This window comes from Cydia fagiglandana, chromosome 9, assembly GCF_963556715.1.
Source record: "Cydia fagiglandana chromosome 9, ilCydFagi1.1, whole genome shotgun sequence".
Classification (NCBI taxonomy): domain Eukaryota; kingdom Metazoa; phylum Arthropoda; class Insecta; order Lepidoptera; family Tortricidae; genus Cydia; species Cydia fagiglandana.
The window spans coordinates 15,624,702-15,644,290 of NC_085940.1; the positions used below are offsets into that span (position 1 = coordinate 15,624,702).

A 19,589-nucleotide genomic window follows, 5' to 3' on the forward strand; every position below is an offset into this window, starting at 1 on the left:
TCTAGTAATTACAAAGTTGCCAGATTTAAAAACAAAAGATAATGTTGCCATTCATATAAAAAAGTTATTTATTCTACAGCGTTTTAATATATTGCTCAAACATGCTCCATTGTCAAACTGTCGTGCAAAAAAAAAATGAAAAGGAAAATTTAGAGAAAAATCTGATATCGGAAATAGGCTGGTAGGATGTCCGCTGAATTGATTTTATGTTATTTCGGTGATTGAAATGTCTTTTTTACAAAACACAATCCCATATGATTGTGTTTTGCTTGCTCTGATAAGTTTTATAAATAAACAGCTCTGATTTCTACACCATGATAACAGTTTGTTTACATTAAGTACAAACTAGGAATGAAACCGAAAAACAGCAATGAAATGGATTCCGGCTTTTTCGAAACGAACATTGTTTATATATTTCATATTATTATTTCTATTATATTTATTTTATGTTTTGAATACTTGTTTAGTTGACGAACGAAAGGTAAGCATCACACCTGTGTTCTACAAATAAAAGAATACAATGCAGATGTTTTAGCTTAGTTTATTAAAATTGCATGCATGTTTTGATTGCAGTTTTCCCTGAAACGTTTTCTGCTGAAGGATCATTATTCGAAGTATAAAAGTGCTGCAGTTCGTTTCGTTTCTCTGCTGGGTTTCAACACACTAGATGCGACTGATTACAAATATCGCAGACTAATAAATCAAAATGTAATGCCAGTGAAAAGATTGCCCGATGCATTAATTATAGGTGTTAAGAAATGTGGAACCAGAGCACTCTTGGAGTTTTTAAGGTAAGTCCAACATAATATACACAACAACAATAAAATTAGAATGCTCAAAGACAACTCTGTTGTTGGATGCAGATTTTAGCTCTGCAGCACTACCTATGTATAACAACTACACCAACCGACATTGTTGAGATTTTGGCTAGTTGCCAAAGTGTTGGATGCAGAGAAACCTGATGCTGCATATAAACTAAATAAAAATGTTTTTATTGGACAGCATTGTATTTTAAAAAGAGAGAGACATAAAATAGTGCCATGTCTTTTTTGGTAGAAAACAATTACCAAAGCATGACAGATAGAACTACTTTGTAGGTAATATAATAAAATAAAATAATAAAATAAATAAAAAAGCCCTTTATTCATTGTAAAGTGTTTACATAAAAAATTAAAATAAAACTATGACTTATAATATGTGTTTTACTAATGAATCCCTAGTGGGTAAAGGCCTCCTCCATTGTAGGTAGGTAGGTAATATAGATAATTTTTATTTCAGGTTACACCCAGATGTGCGAGCCGCAGGTTCTGAAGTACATTTTTTTGATAAATTTTATCATAAAGGCTTTGAATGGTACAGGTGAGTTTTTGAAGCAGTCTTTAAACTCGAGCCATCCTATATTGACCTGTTTGTCTCTGTCCATGCTATTGGTCTTCCTAAGCTGCTCTTTAATGAAAAATATTGAAATTTTGCAAGTCAAAAAACATTATATTTGACTTTTCGCATCCAGAAAAAACATTTTAAACTTGCAAAAATTGTATTCAAGTCCCGAAAAAATTGTAATGTGCAAAAAATTTCAGGGACAGAATGCCACCAACTCTAGAAGGCCAGATTACAATGGAGAAGACGCCATCATACTGGGTGACGCGGACAGCTCCGAAGAGAGTGCATGCCATGAATCCGGGAGTGAAGCTGCTGGCAGTTGTCCGGGATCCTGTCACTAGGGCTATTAGTGATTACACACAGTCGGCAAGGTGAGTACACTCACTACTCTCAAACTCAGTAGTTCAATTGGTACTAAAACTAGTGGTCCAATTGGTAGGACAAAGGCAGTAGGACCATGTTGCCAGAGCAGAGCAAGTTAGTTCTGGGCTGAATATTTGTTTTTTAAGATTTCTCTTTTTATTTTATACTATGTCAGTGGAGACGTTGGACGAAAGTTGTCAAGGATAGGGACGAGAGTTGCTAAGGATAGAGAGGATCCGAATGCCATGCAAATTTTGCCAATAAGAAGTAGCACACAGACAGGGAAATAAATACAGAAGAAATTTACTGTCCGAAATAAAGGATTATTACATTACATTACGTTGGTGGCAAGCAAACAAGCGTACGGCCCGCCTGATGGTAAGCAGTCACCATAGCCTATGGATGCCTGCAACTTTAGAGGTGTTACATGCGCGTTGGCGATCCTAACCCTTCATATCCTCATTGACCTCTGACCATTGGATAAAGCTCAATAAGGAAGGTTACATAGTTTTATATTTAGTTATAGTTTGTTTTAATGTAATACTTAAAACAAACCATACCATACCACTATTTACACTGTAAATCTGTTATTGTATTTTTCTTTGTGGTGCAATAAAGAGTATTTACTTACTTACTTACTTTTAAGAATAGAATAGAATAGAATACTTTATTGCATATCACATTACAGACATGGTTGGGATGGAACATAAATAAAGGTATACATGTGACACCCTGCAAGGGCACGGCAATATAAGAGGGCTACAAGTAGGTGATTTGATTACAATTATTATACACATTTCATTAAATTAATATTGTACATATATTCACACATGATCATTTGATAGCAATATTACATTATTTCCTTACATAAACTAAGCACGGTAATATTTTCATTTACTGACTTGGTCAAAAAATTCTTTAATATTATAAAAACATCCACTAATTAAAAACATTTTCAGCTGTTTTTTAAATTGATTTTCATTTTCCAGATGTTTGATAGAGTTTGGAAGGTGATTATAGATTTTTATAGTCATATAATGGGGGGGTCATTCTAAGTTAAGAGGTATTAATGGTGTCCATGATACGTATCCATACTTTTCTTAAACAATTTAAATAAATTATGGTAATTTCCCTTAAAAGATTGCATTTCCTCTATATACAGTCAATTTCAATTTATTTATTAATTCAGTTTTGTCACAATTGCACCTCAAACATGCAAAATGTCTCTCCCCTGGCCTGTTCCTTTGCAGGTTTTTCAATAAATCAGTAATTTTATCCAGATGTATTTCCCATAAATCCGTTAAATTTGATATACTTCATAAATTAGAACAGATATTGATTGTAATGTTATTAATAAAATCCTTAAAACTTTTCTTATTCATAAAAAATATTTATGTTAAATTTTGTCCCCCAGATTCTATGTCTCCTACCCTGGCCATTATGTAAATGTAAAAATATTGGGTTTATAGCTTTAATTATTTCCATTTTAATCCCAATAGAAATGCATTTCATTCAATACTAACAACCAACCCTGCGACAGTCATCTTTTGGTTCCGATTGTCAGTCATTTTGATCATTCAACAAAATACATCTGACTGAATCAGAAATACTACGGGCTATCAAAAAACTCGATTGCTCAAAAGGTGCTGGACCCGACGGTATACCCCCTATATTCGTGAAACGGTGTGGACCGGCTTTGACTTTACCACTCTATCTGATATTTAATCGCTCACTCATAGAGGGCAGATTTCCTGATGCGTGGAAAGAGGCTCGAATTGTGCCAGTTTACAAGAAGGGCGACGAGGCTGATGTGCAAAACTATCGTCCGATTTCAATCTTGTCATGTTTCTCAAAGCTGTTCGAGTCCCTTATTGTGCCTATACTATCAGGATTGGCGGAATCCAGTCTGTCAGATTATCAACACGGGTTCAGACCTGGTCGATCAGTGGTGACCAATCTAGTGCCTTTTGTTACTGATCTATGCCAGCAGGTTGATAGAGGTTCACAAGTAGACACTATATACACAGATTTCAGTAGTGCGTTTGATAAAGTCGACCACGCAATCCCACTGAAAAAGCTGAGTCACTTTGGTGTAGGTTATAACTGGTTGAGCTGGTTTGAGTCATATCTTGCTAACAGGCCGCAAAGTGTTGTTGTACATGGCTACCAATCACTGACTTATTATGCCGAATCGGGAGTTCCGCAAGGGTCGCATTTGGGACCGGTGCTTTTCTTAATATTCATTAACGATATTACGGGCCACATAAAACATTCTAACTATTCACTATACGCAGATGACTTAAAAATCTATAAAACAGTGTCTTGCGAGTCGGATGCCAGAATGCTCCAAAACGATCTAACTAACGTAATGTCCTGGTGCAAGGAAAATAGAATGACTCTAAACGCGAAGAAGTACTTTTTTATAAAATACTGCAGAAAGAAAAAACCGCTTGTGAGTAAGTATGAAATAGGTGGCGTCGAGCTAACGGAAGTTGCTGAAATTAGAGACCTTGGAGTTACACTTGACAGTGAATTGAAATTCAATGCACACATTGACGCAGCAGTTAAAAAGGCTGCACAAATGCTTGGCTTTATAAGGAGAAACTCTAGTGGTTTTAGACAGGAACAAACTAAAATTATTTTATATAACACCCTTGTACGTAGCCACCTAGAATCCGCCTCAATAGTATGGAGCCCCTACTATCATGTTCACTCACAGCGTATTGAAAGTATACAGAGAGCATTCACAAGACATCTTGCATTTCACACACCTGGATTTTCACACAGAAATACCTATGACTGCCGGCTTGCTAGATACAAAATGCACAGCTTACGTGATCGGCGCCGAATGCTAGACTTGTGCTTCCTACACAAGGTAGTCAACGGAAAGCTAAATTGCAGCAAACTACTCGAAAAAATATCGTTCACCACTCCCCACAACTACCCGCGGCGGCCTATAGCTAAACCCTTTTCTATACCGGTTACCAGGACAAATATTGGTCTGCAGGCCCCCGTGGTACGAATATGCTCGAGTTACAACAGTCTTACCATTCACAAAAGTTCCATTGACATCTTTCATGACCGTCTACCCACATTTAAATCTAAGATATTGCCAAAAATAATATTTAGTTCCAAGAAATAGGTATAATCTGTATTAAATTATTAGTATTTGTAATTATTTGTTTAAGGATTGTCGCAAAATTGTAAATAATGTATATAGGTATTAGTTAATTATTTAAAATTTAATGTTTTTTATGTTTTTATAGTGTAAATTCGTTCCCAATATTACTTAGACAACGCTATGTACTCCATAATTGTCGTACTGTATCAGGTGAAGTACTTTGGTTCTATTGTAATGCAACATATGTAATACATACGATGTGGTTGTACTTAATAAATAAAAATAAAAAAAATCATTGACCTCTATACTTGACAATGTTGTTTTATGAAAGTGATATCTCCCCTGGTCAGTTTTATTTCAAAATTATTGATATAAATGCTTAATTGTATTTGTATATTTACTATAGTTTATGCATAGATTATATAAATACTTGAATTTTATTATTCACAATAAATACTTGCACAATTATATCTGATTTGACATGAAAAAGTCACTCCCCTGGCGTCTTTCCCCTGGCGTCTTTCCCCTGGCGCATAATTTTCCAAAATGTACAGTGGAGGTATGAATTCTTGTTTAAATGAATCATTACCCTTTAATTTGCTCGAATTTCTAAGAAGGCTGGTCAAAATTTCGATTTTGTTTATGCTTTTAAAGAGATCAGGGGAGAGACCCTTCTCTCTTTATTACATAGAAAAAGTACGGTCTCTCCCCTGGTGTCTTCTAAAATGGTAAAAAATTAAAAAAATGACTGATTAGCTTACAAATATATATAAAAGCTAAAAGCTAAAAATATTGTATAATTAGATCAAAATACTAACATTTATGTTGTGCCACTTCTTCATACAAGCGATTACCTCTTAACTTAGAATGACCCGGGGGCTACTCGTGACAAGTTTTAATTTCGAAAAAGGCACTTTTAGTTGATTAATATTACGATTATTTCTCTTAATTTGAGTTGTATCTTTGAATAAATATAAGTTTAAATGTTTCCTTACAAATTTACATGATTCAAATATGTACATAGATGCAACGGTCAGTATTTCATGTTTGATAAAATAGGGTTTACACGACTCCATTTGATCTATGTTTATTAGAATTCTGATGCATTTTTTTTGCAGAATAAATATTTTATCAATATCGCAGCTATTTCCCCAAAGGACCAGGCCATATGATATTCGCGAATAAGCATATGCGTAATATGCCGCAAGGGATGTCTGTAGGTCTGTAGCTCGCTTTAGATGCTCAAGGGCATATATAAAAGATGATAATTTTTTTGACAATTTTAGAATATGGTCTTTCCAGCTCATATTTGAGTCTAATTCTATTCCTAACAGGGTGGCAGAACTCACGTTATCTAATTTTGTATTATTATATTCAAAGTCTATTTCCAATGATGTTTTTTGATGTGGTTTAAATTGTATAATTTTTGTTTTGTTAATGTTGAGCTGTAGATTATGGGATTGTAACCAATTTGTTATTTTATTTAGCGTTAATTGTAATTTATTCTGAACTTCTACAGTAGTATCGCATGGGAACATTATAGATATGTCATCTGCGAAAAGCGTGCTATGTTCGTCTAATATTTTAGGAAGATCATTTATGTAAATGATAAATAGAATACAGCTTAAGACGCTACCTTGAGGGATAGAGCCCTTTACGGGGACTCTCTCAGATCTAATGTGCTGTGTAATTGCTCTATCAAAATCTGTGCTCTATTTTAACATATTGGGAGCGATTGGTCAAATATGACTTAAACCACTCCAGTGCAATACCTCTAACACCTATGTTATATAGTTTGTCTAGAAGGATTTCATATCGGACTCTATCGTAGGCCTTACTCATGTCGAGTAAGAGCCCCACAGCATATTTTTTGTCGTTTATAATATTGAATATCTCTAGGGCATACTTATAGATTGCTAAGGTAGTTGAGTGATTTTTTCTGAAGCCATATTGATTTTCACTAAAAATTTTGAATTTTTCACAGAAACTATAAAGGCGCTTTACCATCGCGGTTTCAAAAATTTTAGATGACGTGGGTAGTAGAGAGATTGGACGATAGTTATTTATGTCTGCGGTATTTCCCTTTTTGTGAATGGGTTTTATTAATGAGATTTTCAATGCATCAGGAAAAATGCCTTGTGAAAAAGATTGATTTATTAGTAGGGAGTAGGGGCTGCATAGAGATTCTGCGCAAGATTTTAATAAAGCTGGGGGGATTTCATCTATGCCAAAAGACGATATATTTTTAAGGTTTTTTAGAATTGTAAATATTTCTTTAGGTTGAGTAGGCCGAAGGAAAAATGAGTTGTTTATTGAATTTATTAGAGGTATTCTGTTTATAGGGGTGGGGTTATTATTTCCAGTGGAGGAGAAAAAAATCATTAAAGATGTTGGCTATTTTTTGGGGATCGTTTATTGCGCCTTGTTGAGGTGTTTTGATTTTAAAATTTACTTTATTTTTAGATGTGTCTTTATTTGTCTCATTATTTATTATGTGCCACATAGCTTTAGTTTTATTCTGGGAGTTTCGGAACTGACTCTTATTGTGTTGTTATATATTATTTGTCTTCCTTTATGTAATACATATCAAGTATCGGATTACTCTGTAAAGTGGTATGGTATAGTTGATTATTAAATAAATAAATAAAAATAAAATTTTGTATTTCTCCTCAGAGTTGCAAAAATATCTAGCAACATCTTTGGCCTTCGTCCAGCTCGGTTACCGATTTTTACTTTCAATCTGTTTCCATTTGAAAGCATTAGTAACATTAAAGAGATAGGTCTCTTTATGTCGATCATAATGATCAGTCTTCGTGAGTACAGAGTACAAACCTGTACATTACTATTTTCAGTAAAACCCCCTCGCTCCCTCGTTTCGAAGAGCTAGCCGTAGTGAACGGCAGCTGGGGCGGAGCAGTATCGGCGGCGTGGCCCCCCGTGCGGCTCGGCGTGTACGCGCGCCCGCTGCGGCGCTGGCTGCGCCGCTTCCCGCGCCGCAGTCTGCTGCTCGTCAACGGGGAGCGGCTGGTGGACGATCCCGCTGCTGAGATGGCGAGGGTGCAGGTATGCGGAATATTTCACTGCCAGCTCTGTTTATCACCATCCTTTCTACCCTTCCTATCTGCTCAAATGACACCAGAACGTTTGCGACATCGACCCTGTGCTGGAAATACATAATAAGTAGACGCATATAGAGGGACCTCCCTACCTGTACCTACAATGAAAGGTAAGAAATACGATCCAGAGTTCCAGATTCGATGTGTTGTTGATGACTAGTCGCGAATTTATTTGCCATACACCCGCGCGCTTGAGACTCCATTGGAGTTGCGTCTATATAGGCTAAGGTGGAAGCTTACCCTGATGGTGAACTTCTTTCTTAATCTTTGTACCTCCCTCTTTATGTGAATACTACTTATTATTTTCTAGTTTTAAGACATTTGATCCCTTTACACGAAGGAGAAATTTTTCTAGCAACATTAAACAATATTCCTTTTAATTTCAGGAATTCCTCGGCCTCAAACGAGTGATAACCGAGAAGCATTTCTACTTCAACTCCTCCAAAGGCTTCCCCTGCCTCCTGAAGTCAGAGAGCCGTTCCACTCCCCACTGTTTAGGCAAGACCAAGGGCCGGAGCCACCCCCATATCAACCCCGCCACCATAGAAACTCTAAGGGAATTCTACAGGCCCTTCAATGAGAAGTTTTACGAATTATCTGGTATAAATTTTGGATGGCCTTGATGTGTTGTGATGTAGGCTATTGCCTGGGTATTAAGGTACTTTGTTCCTAATTTAGTAACGATATCATTTTAATGTAGCTGCAGTTACGATGTGAGCATGGAATAATGCAACAACAACAGAAGTGTAGTCGAAGTGAGAAAACTGATTTTTGACAGTACAAATACAAAGTACAGTTAAAATACAAAAGGTATTAGATATTACCTTAGGTAGGTCATCAGTAATAGGTAAGTATGGCAAATAAGCCCACCGATCTTTGGATTTTGCTTTGAGAGTAAGTAGCACAAGATATTATGTGAGCTTTTTGAGATAGGGAACTATTACAATAAGAGTTACTTTGGTTCTTGTTCCAATTTAGGAACAAGACCATAGAGTAGTCAAATCTATTAATTTTATTGCATAATTACTTAGGGTAAACCTTATATAAGACCTATAATTAGTTAACTATTCGAATTTGAAACGGCTAGTAAGAAAAAAAACTTCCATTTTGTAAAGGTTTGTAGTTGGAGAATCGAATGGGTTAGCAATAAATTATGATAAACAATTACCTACTCTAGTTTCCAGGAAAATACAGTACCTAATTAACCTTTTGAACGCCACAGACGGCATTTGACGTCAACGCAAAATCGTGACGACTCCAAAGACGGCATTTTGCGTCGATCGTTTTTTGATGAAAATCTACTGAAAAACACCCGACTTTTAGGTTGGCATTGTTTATTCGCAAAACTAAATTTTACCCCCGTGGCGTCAGTGGCACGGCAAATTAATGCGCCGTTTGGCGTTCAAAAGGTTAAGGCCTGTGCACACCGCCTTGCGACTGCGTGACGTGCGCGTGCGCTAAAATGTTAGGGCTCCTCTACACGATGGCCCAGCGCCGGCCACTCCAAGGGACGCAGCCATGCGGTAGAATCAAATAGCAATATCACTTGCTCCCTCTAACGCATAAATGCGTCCCTTGGAGTGGCCGGCGCTGGGCCATCGTGTAGAGGAGCCATTAGAGCCGCACACGCAAGCGGTGTGCCGTCTCTCATAATGATCAGAGGGGCTAGCGGGAAAACCGAAATTTGCAAATTGCGGGGATCTTTCTCTTTTACTCCAATGAAGGCGTAACTAGAGTGACAGAGAAAAATGCCCGCAATTTGCGAACTTCGATTCTCGCGGTTATAGCCCTGTATACGTATTACAACGCCGCACGCGCACATGGACGTCACGCACACGCAGCCGGTGTGGACAGGCCTTTAATGTGTTTTTCCTTAAGAAAGCATTTTGGACTATATTTAGGTAGCTCATTCCTAGTTCTTAAAATAAAATAAATCGATAATAACATGGATTCCTACTGTCGTTCCATTTTAAGTACTTTATACACGTTTAATTATAATTTTGAGTACCTATAAAGCAACTTTTTGTGATACCCAGAATTATCAGTTTGAAAGCACAAATCACTTATTACTTGATATTACTATTACTTTTAATTTAATATATTTAAAAGTTTACTAGTAAATTACTAGTAATTTAATATATTTAAAAGATCATAATTTAATAATAAAATAGTTACTAAAGCAATTTTGTTCCTCGAGTGCAATACCTACCGGTAATTAACAGTATTATTATAGTGTTATGCATCATATGCCATTAGTTTTAGTGTTATTCATATTATTTTAAGGCATAATTTTATAGTAGGTATATAGGCTTCCTAAATAACTTTGCCTCACTTCAACTTGATCTGCCTCATTAGTTAAATTAAGTAGTTTACTACTATGTAGTTTTTCTTTTGCTTTATGGTTGTGTTAGTACTTATTATAGCATCGTAAGTCCCAGCGTACGTGTACAAGTACAAAAAACTAAATTCAGGTTTTGAACTCACAAAGAAATAAAAGAAAGATCCTAGTTTCTAAAGCGCAATAATTGGCCTGGGTCTTACGAGGATGGGAAAATTACTTTAAGGTCGTGATTTACAGGTGTTTTTTTTTCTGAACATCTATTAGGATTGGACGTAGTTCTGCAAATGGGAACAAACCCATACTAAAATATCCATTCAAAATAATTACTTCATGCTTTAATAACACTAAAATTCGATTTTTTTTATTGTGGGGTTCCCGTTTGCAAAATTACGTCCAATTAAGAAAAGTTCAAATATTGTCAATGTATACCTCTAGTATAATTGTATCAAGCATTAAGCCACCTAAGATTCATTTTATTTAGTCTTGGATTATCGGCATACTCGATGCGCGATCATCCATTTAGTAATAAAAAAAACCTTATTCATTACAACGAAAATTTGATAAGCTAGTTCAGAGACAAGTAATTAATAAAGACCTCAATCCCATAAGTATGTACAAAGTCGCGTTCATTTTACACCTGTTGCTTATGTACTTGCTATTGGACCTTATTAGGTTTGCGAATATTTTGCCAGTTAACAGTGGACCTTAGTGCTGTACTGGTCTTATATATTTACTTGTCTATTACGATTTGTAAACTTTTATAGTTAGTAAGATAGCTTGTAGTGTACACACTTAATTAGGACCTTGCACTAAGCCATCCGAAAACACGTGCCATTATAGTTGCTTAGATTACCATTTAAGAATAAAAGCTTTAATCTTTTTAGTTATCCATGGTACAGCGGTAGATATTATGTAAAATCCTACAAAGAATACCCTACATTGGGGTAACTATCGAAACATGCTTATACTACTTCACAGTTTATAGATACTTACTACAGCATTCGGTCGCGGTAGTCGTATAACCTAATAAATAGGAATTTACATATTTCTCATACAATTTTCTGCAGAGCTTTGATTTGGGCTACATTTAGTAGACGTACATACTCGTACGTATGTCAAATTTTATAAAAAATTAAGCCTACAAAAGTTCCTATTTTAGCCATGCACCCCAGAAATCCAGAACTCCTGTCATCAGAAATAAAAATCTGCGAAGGTGTATTTACTACCGAAGCTATCAGTTGTCAAAGTAACCCCATATTTCGAAGTTACCCCATTAACGATACAAACTTATCTGCTGTTACTATGCCTTTGCCGTATACTGAAATAAAAGATTTAATAAAATCAACAGTTTTATTATATTCCCTTTTATAAAATTAACTTACGGTAGGTTGTTACTGGGTAAATAAATCGGCAAATCAACTGGGTTCATCTGAAGATACGCGATTGAAGATGTTCCTACTATAGCGAACAGAATTACAACATCATCGTCGTATTTCGAGTGGAGCGTAGCGAACTCCACGCCAGATGGAAATGTAGATGATTCCCTGAAAGCAATATAAATTGTTCTGTAAAGTGTGTATAAAGCCTCGTATCGCGCGGCAAACCATCGAACATTGGCTCGCGCGGCAGCCCGGTATCCATTGCGCGCGGCTGCCGCGCGAGCCAATGTTCGATGGTTTGCCGCGCGATATGGAGACGGGGCTTTAAATGAGCATGATTATATAGTTCAAAGATTGCTTCCTTCATCCGAGAAGTTACATAGTCCTTTTCACGACTACTGTTGGTACTTATGGAACTCTAAAAACTATCATACTTATTTATTTAGATTCCATTCACTTATACGTTTTTCATAGCAACCTGTGTGAGCATTCACAGAAAAGAGGGGATAGAATACGGTCGCGCTACCCTGCCACGCATACGGTAGTTTTACTCCATGTTCGAGTCGAAAGTGTCTTCGTGTGACATCCGTGTCTTTGAACGGACCAATCACGGCACGGGACTTCGCTCACCTCGTCCCGCGCACCCACGCTTTTTTGGCATCATCAGTTGCATGAAATAATTGCTCTAAACTCGGCCTAGCTAGAGGATTCCTAGTCTATGTATACGGCTCATCAATGAAATTGTCCTGTATATTATAGTCCTAGCCATAACATAACTTAGGCTAAAAAAATACTCACTCAATACAGATCACCCTGAAGTGTGGTGTTGGTTTCTTGGTTTTCTTAAAGTTGGCCACATCTCTGTTGTAGACATCGAAATGTAAACTAAGGCTGCATTCTCCTTCAACATCTGTTGCTGTCTTTATGATACTCAACTTCTTCAACACATTACGAAGGTCCGTGCAGTCTTCGGGTTTTACTATAGAATCTAGTTTGATGTTCTCGTTTTGAGAATGAGCTTCGTATTTTAGAGCTGCTTCTTTACATGAATGCCAATATGCTATTTTTGCCTCCAGCCAGCTATTGAATTTTACAGGTTGACTTTTTATGAATTGGTAAAGAAATTCTTCACTTTGGTCCATTTGATTCCTAATTTCGCTTCTAAGAGGCACTTCTGCTCTACCAAAATCGTCTTCACTTGGCAACCAATATTTACTAAACATCTTTTTCAAATGCTCACTATATTGAAACTTCTTTTTTAATGATATTCTACAATTTTCACTCACTACGTCCTGTGAACTTTTGGCTGGGCTCTGTTTCTCCGAGAGTTGCTTCAGAATGTAAAAAGGGTTTCTCAGCTTTCTACTTTTTCGTGGTTTTGAAGTATCTTCCGTAGAGATCTGAATTTCTTCAACAGCACCATCTGAGTCAGATGATGACGCAATAACTATACGTCTTCTATCAATGATATCATAATTTGAATCGAAGTAAACGTCAGCATTATAAGATTTGTTAAAAGTTTTGACAACATTCGAAAATGCTCTTTTATGCCGCGTTGTAAGTAATTTTTTAGCTTCAAGATCTTTAATCTTGACTGCAAATTGTTTCAAGGAATTGAAATTCTCATCATATGACTCCATCTCTTCTCTCTTTTTCTTTCTTGAACTAGACTGATCATCATCATCCAAGTAAATTGTCTCCAGGATTATTTCATTTTCTACTATATCCAGTTGGGCTGTGAGTTCTATTCTCGCTTTGTACCTTACGTTGTAAGTGTCTATCAGTCTTTGCAAGGCCTGAATATTCTGTTCTTGCCTATTCCCTGATGCTACTAAACTTTTTAACTTTAAAGCCAGCTTTTTAATGGATTCCAAGTGGTATTTTTTGGGATTTTCCAGTTTTCTTTTTCTTGCTCTTCTTGAATCTGCATTTTCGAGATTAGGAATCATTGAACGGGAAGGGATGCACCTAAACATAGGCTGCATTCTTGGTAGGAATTGAAACCTGAAAGGCAAGCTAGTAAAAAACGGTCTTTGGTAGGACCATTGGTATTGATTCCAGTACGTGTATGGTCGAAACTGTGGTGTTTGTTGAGGAAATCTCATATTAGGGAAGAATTGTGGATTAAAATGAATCTGGGTACTTCCGGAGAAAGCACCCCCTATTCTTCTCACATGCTGTTCATTAGCTTCATCAGAAACACTGTATGTTCGGGTACTAGATGGTGCTGGAGTTACAGATTTCAGCTTCAAATTTTCTAAATTCAAAACATAGGCAGTATTGTTTAGGTACACATTTCTTGGTATAAGTTGTTCATCTGGAGCCTTGACGGTAACAATCTGTTTTTGATAAAAATCAGGCAAGTTTTCAGTAATGCAATGATCAACCATAACTGGGTTACTGGGTTTCAACTCTCTACAGGTCAATATTTCTATTTTATTTTGTATAATAACTGCAGAACTACTATTAACAATCTCTTCACTTATTTCAACATCGTTTTCTTTAATTTCTTTGAAGTCATCATCACACAAATAAACACTTGAGCTTACTTTGCTTTCATCTGTATAACAACTTTCCATACATATAATTTCACAGTCATCCGACTTGGAGTTTTCTTTAATGTCTACTAATGAACTTTGTTCATCACTAGATTCAATATTTTGAACTATATCTTTACTGCTTACAATACATTCTTCAGTCTTATATCCTGTTTTTATATTCTCTGTATGGTCTTTTAGTTTATCAGATCCTTCAATGATATCATTTTTATCTGTATTTTCCAGATTTAAACTGTTAGTTATTTGACAGTCAGCAATGTTATCAGTTTGTTCAGCATAATCCTCTTCCATTTTCTGATCCATTTCTTCACTTTTCTCCCGTTTCTCAATGATATCAGGTACTTCACATGTATGTTCACTACTAATAGATTTTATTACTTTCTCTGTACCTTCGATATTCTCATTAGTATCACCTCTTTCATTAATTGAAATATCAGACATATGGCAGTCAGTAATTTCATCAGCTACTTTTGCAAAAATTTCTTCTTTTTTATTATCCAAGGTTTTATTGTCCTTCTGTTCTTCTGTGATAACAGTTACTTCACATACTTGACCACTACTTGATAAAAGTTCTGGTGGGTTTGCAATTTCCGTATTTTCCCTTGTTTGATCATTTGAAGCGTCATTCATCTGACAGTCAGCAATTCGATCATTTTCTTTTACGCAAAGTTCCTGCTTGTCTTGATCCATAGCTATATTTTCTTCATCTCTACCCTTCAATTCTCCAGTGATAGCAATTACTTTAATTGTTTCATCACTTTCTAATTTACCTGTATCATCTTTTATTTCAGCATTTTTAGTACTATCACTATTTTCATCATTAGAAATGTTTCTCATTTGGCAGTCTGTTATTTCATTTATTTTGTTTGCACCATCTCCTTCTGTGTTTTCATTCATACTCTTAGTTTCTACATTTTCCTTACTGGTATTTGTTACTTGACATGTTTTCTCACTACTTGATGAGTCTTGTACTTTATCTTCAGCTTCAACATTTTCAGAATCATTAGCTTTAACATAAGTGTGTCTTAACACCTTGTATCCCAGTCTACTCAGTGATGCATATACTTTATATTGAATTAGTGAGTTATTATCCTTCAAAAGTAAGGAATATGCTTGCTGTATTGATACCGTGACATCATTATACTTCAACTGAAGGCAACTCTGTAACAAATAAAATAAATATCATGATATAGGAGCTTGAACCGCACATCCTCACAAGAATAAGTTAAGTCTCAGTTAATAAACAATGCATGGACTCGGCAGCTTTACATTGCACTTGTTGAGCATAGTAGTAGTAAACTCGCTATAGTAAGGAGGACTGCAACCTGACTGCAATTTGTATGGGAACTGCACACTGACCTTGCAGTTGGCGTGCAGTTCCCATACAAACTGCAGTTAGGTTGCAGTCCATCTGTATCGGCCCTTAGAATGAAACCAACCACTGTCAACTAAAGGATTATAATACATAGTACAATACTTACAACTTCCATCAAATATAGTGCTTCCTCCGGATAAAGGTATAATTGCCTGCCGATATTGTGACCAATATATTGCCAATGGCCACCAGTATTCTTTGTCACCTCGGCAAGCTGCAGCTCATCATTCCAATCTGCTTGGCTTAAAGTACCACTGTAAGTAAAAAGGTTTTCTAGTTGATGATTCAATCAAAAACATTGTCAGCTTAATTGTCTGTTTTGACAATTTGCTGGGACATCAGTCAGCCGCAACCACAACCAGTGAAACCTGTGTCGAAACATCGGTAAATTGATTAAAATTCGCGTTAGACCCGTCTATAAATGTGAGTTAATATTGTCAGCTTTTTTTTAACTCCGTCGAACTGAAAAAGAGTCAAACATAATTGAGACATCCCTATCCCAATATTACAGGGTTCTATGTTACATTTTCAAGATAGTTGAAATTCCACTTAATGTCACTATGACCATGTTCAAATTTCAGTTCGATAAAAGTGATAAATAGAACCCTGTAATATAGGGCCAGCGACATATGAACTAGGCATGTGTAAGAGCAGATTGGCAGTTTATAGTGTGCTGCTCTGCAGCGGCGCCACTTTCAATGCAATTCAATTGATACAGAAGTACAGACACAGAAACATAACGAAAGCAAAAACAGTGCGGTCCCGTGGGAAGAATTTCTATCTCCATCTCGCTCACCCGCGCGCTTCTCTTACAACTCATACCGTTTAGGCGGAATGCGGAATTAAAATCACTAATCAATGCAAAATAATTGTTTTTTTTCAATAGGTACGTAATAAACACCATTAGTACATCAATTTACATAAGAAAAAAATTGCTAATATCATTTCTATCTATGAGTACTGTGTGACGCCGCTGGGGAGTATGCTCCCCAGCAGCACCACTTCCAATGCCGATTATTTCGTTTCCTATCACAGGTACAGTCATAAACATTATATGTACATGATATACCTTTTAGGTTTATCGATTTGCTGATGACGTAGCAATTTTTTCAGAAGATACCAGAAACCTACAACAAATGCTAAATGACCTAGACAAGGAAAGCTGTATAGTTGGATTGGAAATGAACCATACTAAAACAAAAATCATGACTAACGGGGAACACACAAAAATCTTCATACAAAACAAAGAACTTGAATATGTAGACCATTACATTTACTTGGGAAAATGGATTTCATTCAGCACCGACAGCAACAGCGAAGAGATAGATCGCAGAGTTAATATCAACTGGAGAAAATTCTGGAGTTTCAAAGAGCTCTTAAAGGGAAACTACAACCTAAACATGAAAAAAACAGTGATGGACACATGCATCTTACCAAGTCTCACTTATGGTTGCCAAACATGGGTGCACACCAATAAGAACAAACTAAAAGTTAGAACCTGTCAAAGAGCGATGGAAAGGAGCATCCTAAAAATAAAACTAAAAGAGAAAGTTAATAGTAAACACATAAGATCCAAAACAAATGTCATAGACGCATTAGAGTTCATACTCAAGCAAAAATGGAGGTGGGCCGGCCACATAGCCAGGATGACAGATGGAAGATGGACCAGCAAAATCACTAAGTGGCCAGGACCATATGGGAAAAGAACAGCAGGAAAACCCAAAACGAGATGGTCAAAGGATATTATAGACATAGCCGGTGAAAATTGGGCAATTAAGGCCAAAGACCGAGATAAATGGAAAAACATGGAGGAGGCCTATACCCGACAGGGGTCCTTAATATGAAAAATATATAATATAACGAAATACATTTAAGTTAGAGTTTAATGCATTTAAGGAAATAAAGAAGGCTTTAATAATTAATAATAATAATAATACCTTTTAGGTACATCATATAATTCATTGGTATTCATTATGGTGGCGCCGCTGCAGAGTAGCACACAGTTTATAGCCTCTTCAGAAGAAAAAATCTTCTGACAAAGGGCCTCCCCCTTTGTCTTTTCCACTCAGCCCTGTCTCCATAGACAGGCCATTAGTCCACATCCGCAAAAGGGCAAAGCATAGACCTTTTATAACTCCAAATTTACTGGACTGCTTTAGTGCTGATGTACTAAGTAGGTAGATTAATATTAAGTGATTCACTAAGTTTGAGGAAAAAACACTTCCTTTACGGTATATTTGTCATATCTGTAATTAATTTAAAAAAATGCTTACCACTTTTCTACGCGTTCTACTTCAATGATGTGTCTACGAGCTTCCAGTGAGCTCTGTATTTGTTTCTGTTCCAACCAAGAACCATTTGGGATTACATCCTTCAAACCTAATTCAGGTAAAGAACTATTGACCTTTTTCGCTCCCTGAATAACAAGCTCCTCGCCGCTAAAAACATTAAAACCATTATCAATTTCTGCAAATTTGCATTCCTGTGGTAACTTGCCTGACGTTGTTATAATTATACTTACGATAGCATCTTAAACTTATCCATATCATCAATATTAAACTTATTTATAGATAGAAACAACAATTGTTATCAATAATACATTCATTAGTAAAATAAAAATTCATTTTATAACCAATTACACCGACAACGAAAGAATTATTGTTTTTATGACGTCTGTCAAAAAAGGAACAGTGTTGCGTGTGGACGAAAATCAAAAAGGCTACACACTATTGGGCTATTGGGCTCTACAGACGGTTGCTATACTTGGTCAAGCAGATCTTCTCAGTAGAAAAAGGCGGCAAAATTGAAAAATGTAGGCGCGAAGGGATATCGTCACATAGAAAATTTGAATTTCGCGCCTTTTTCTACTGACAAGATTTGCTTGACCATCTATATCTATTTATGTATGATTAGAATTCTATACTCCATAATTAGAATGGGACAAAAGTAGTCAAACGAGTGGAGTGGCCGCTGATGAACCCATAGATATAGACGGTCAAGCAGCTCTTGTCAGTAGAAAAAGACGGCAAATTTTAAAAATGTAGACGCGAAGCGATATTGTCTCATAGAAAATTTGAATTTCGCGCCTTTTTCTATTGACAAGATTTACTTGACCATCTTTATAAAGTCTATCGAGTAGATTTTATTCTTTGCCTTGAACCGGAACATACTCGCGGTCCGGTACGCCCGTCTGTGAAAGCTTTTTCATGCAGTGGCTACTGGCAACAAACACAAAAAAAAAACTTTTTTTATTTTTAATTGGCGCGTTATTGTCGTGGTAAGTTGATGACAATTTACAGTTATTAAAGTTATTTATTCTCATTTTATTTTCGATTTACCTACTTACTGTACATACTAATAAATGATTTGTAAAATACAAAGTTATTTGGATTGCGTATTCAAAATGCAGTGTGCATTTATTAACTTCCCTTAAAAATGTAAGTACCTACACGTATTTTAGAAAATATGTGCATCGCAACAAATATCGCAACTTCGCAACAAAAACGCAATACTTATTTTCTAATATAAATACCATAAATAGGCATATGTATACTATAAACAATTTTTTTGCGACTACTATTTGTTGTGTATTCTGTAACTTGTATAATTGTTTTATGTGTTAGATAACATTGCAATACCCTTACAGGGTGTCATATTGTGGAACATTATTAGTTAAGAACATCTGTATAAACACCAATATGAAAGCAATAAACATATTATTATTATTTGTTTGTCCTTTCCATATCTCGGGACCATGGGGTCCCGGACCTTTGGGAGGCGTGCGTGGGGCCGAAGCCAACAGCGCAGAGGCCCTTTAAGACAGTTTACTCTAAAAGCAAGGGATACACATGGCGGATACCATCCCCGAGCGCACAATATGATACATCCGGAGATGGTCCCCGCCAGGTGCAAAGACTATTGCAGTGCAGCACTCTTGTGCTGCGATGGGAACT

The 19,589-nt window shown here is 36.2% G+C and overlaps 2 protein-coding genes across 2 annotated transcripts; one reads left to right on the forward strand and one right to left on the reverse strand.

Annotated features, from left to right (window-relative positions):
- The first annotated feature begins 147 nt into the window (after window positions 1-147).
- LOC134667496 (heparan sulfate glucosamine 3-O-sulfotransferase 3B1) lies at window positions 148-9,428 on the forward strand. Its single transcript, XM_063524922.1, has 6 exons — window positions 148-481; window positions 574-791; window positions 1,279-1,359; window positions 1,581-1,754; window positions 7,720-7,930; window positions 8,370-9,428. Exons 1-6 carry the CDS (start codon window positions 371-373, stop codon window positions 8,604-8,606), a joined length of 1,032 nt encoding a protein of 343 aa, XP_063380992.1. The 5' UTR covers window positions 148-370; the 3' UTR covers window positions 8,607-9,428.
- Window positions 9,429-11,662: 2,234 nt separating this feature from the next.
- On the reverse strand, window positions 11,663-18,283 carry LOC134667483 (uncharacterized). Its single transcript, XM_063524903.1, has 5 exons — window positions 18,158-18,283; window positions 17,910-18,074; window positions 15,743-15,890; window positions 12,502-15,422; window positions 11,663-11,868 (listed from the first exon to the last, which is right to left on the reverse strand). Exons 1-5 carry the CDS (start codon window positions 18,178-18,180, stop codon window positions 11,703-11,705), a joined length of 3,423 nt encoding a protein of 1,140 aa, XP_063380973.1. The 5' UTR covers window positions 18,181-18,283; the 3' UTR covers window positions 11,663-11,702.
- Window positions 18,284-19,589: the final 1,306 nt, after the last annotated feature.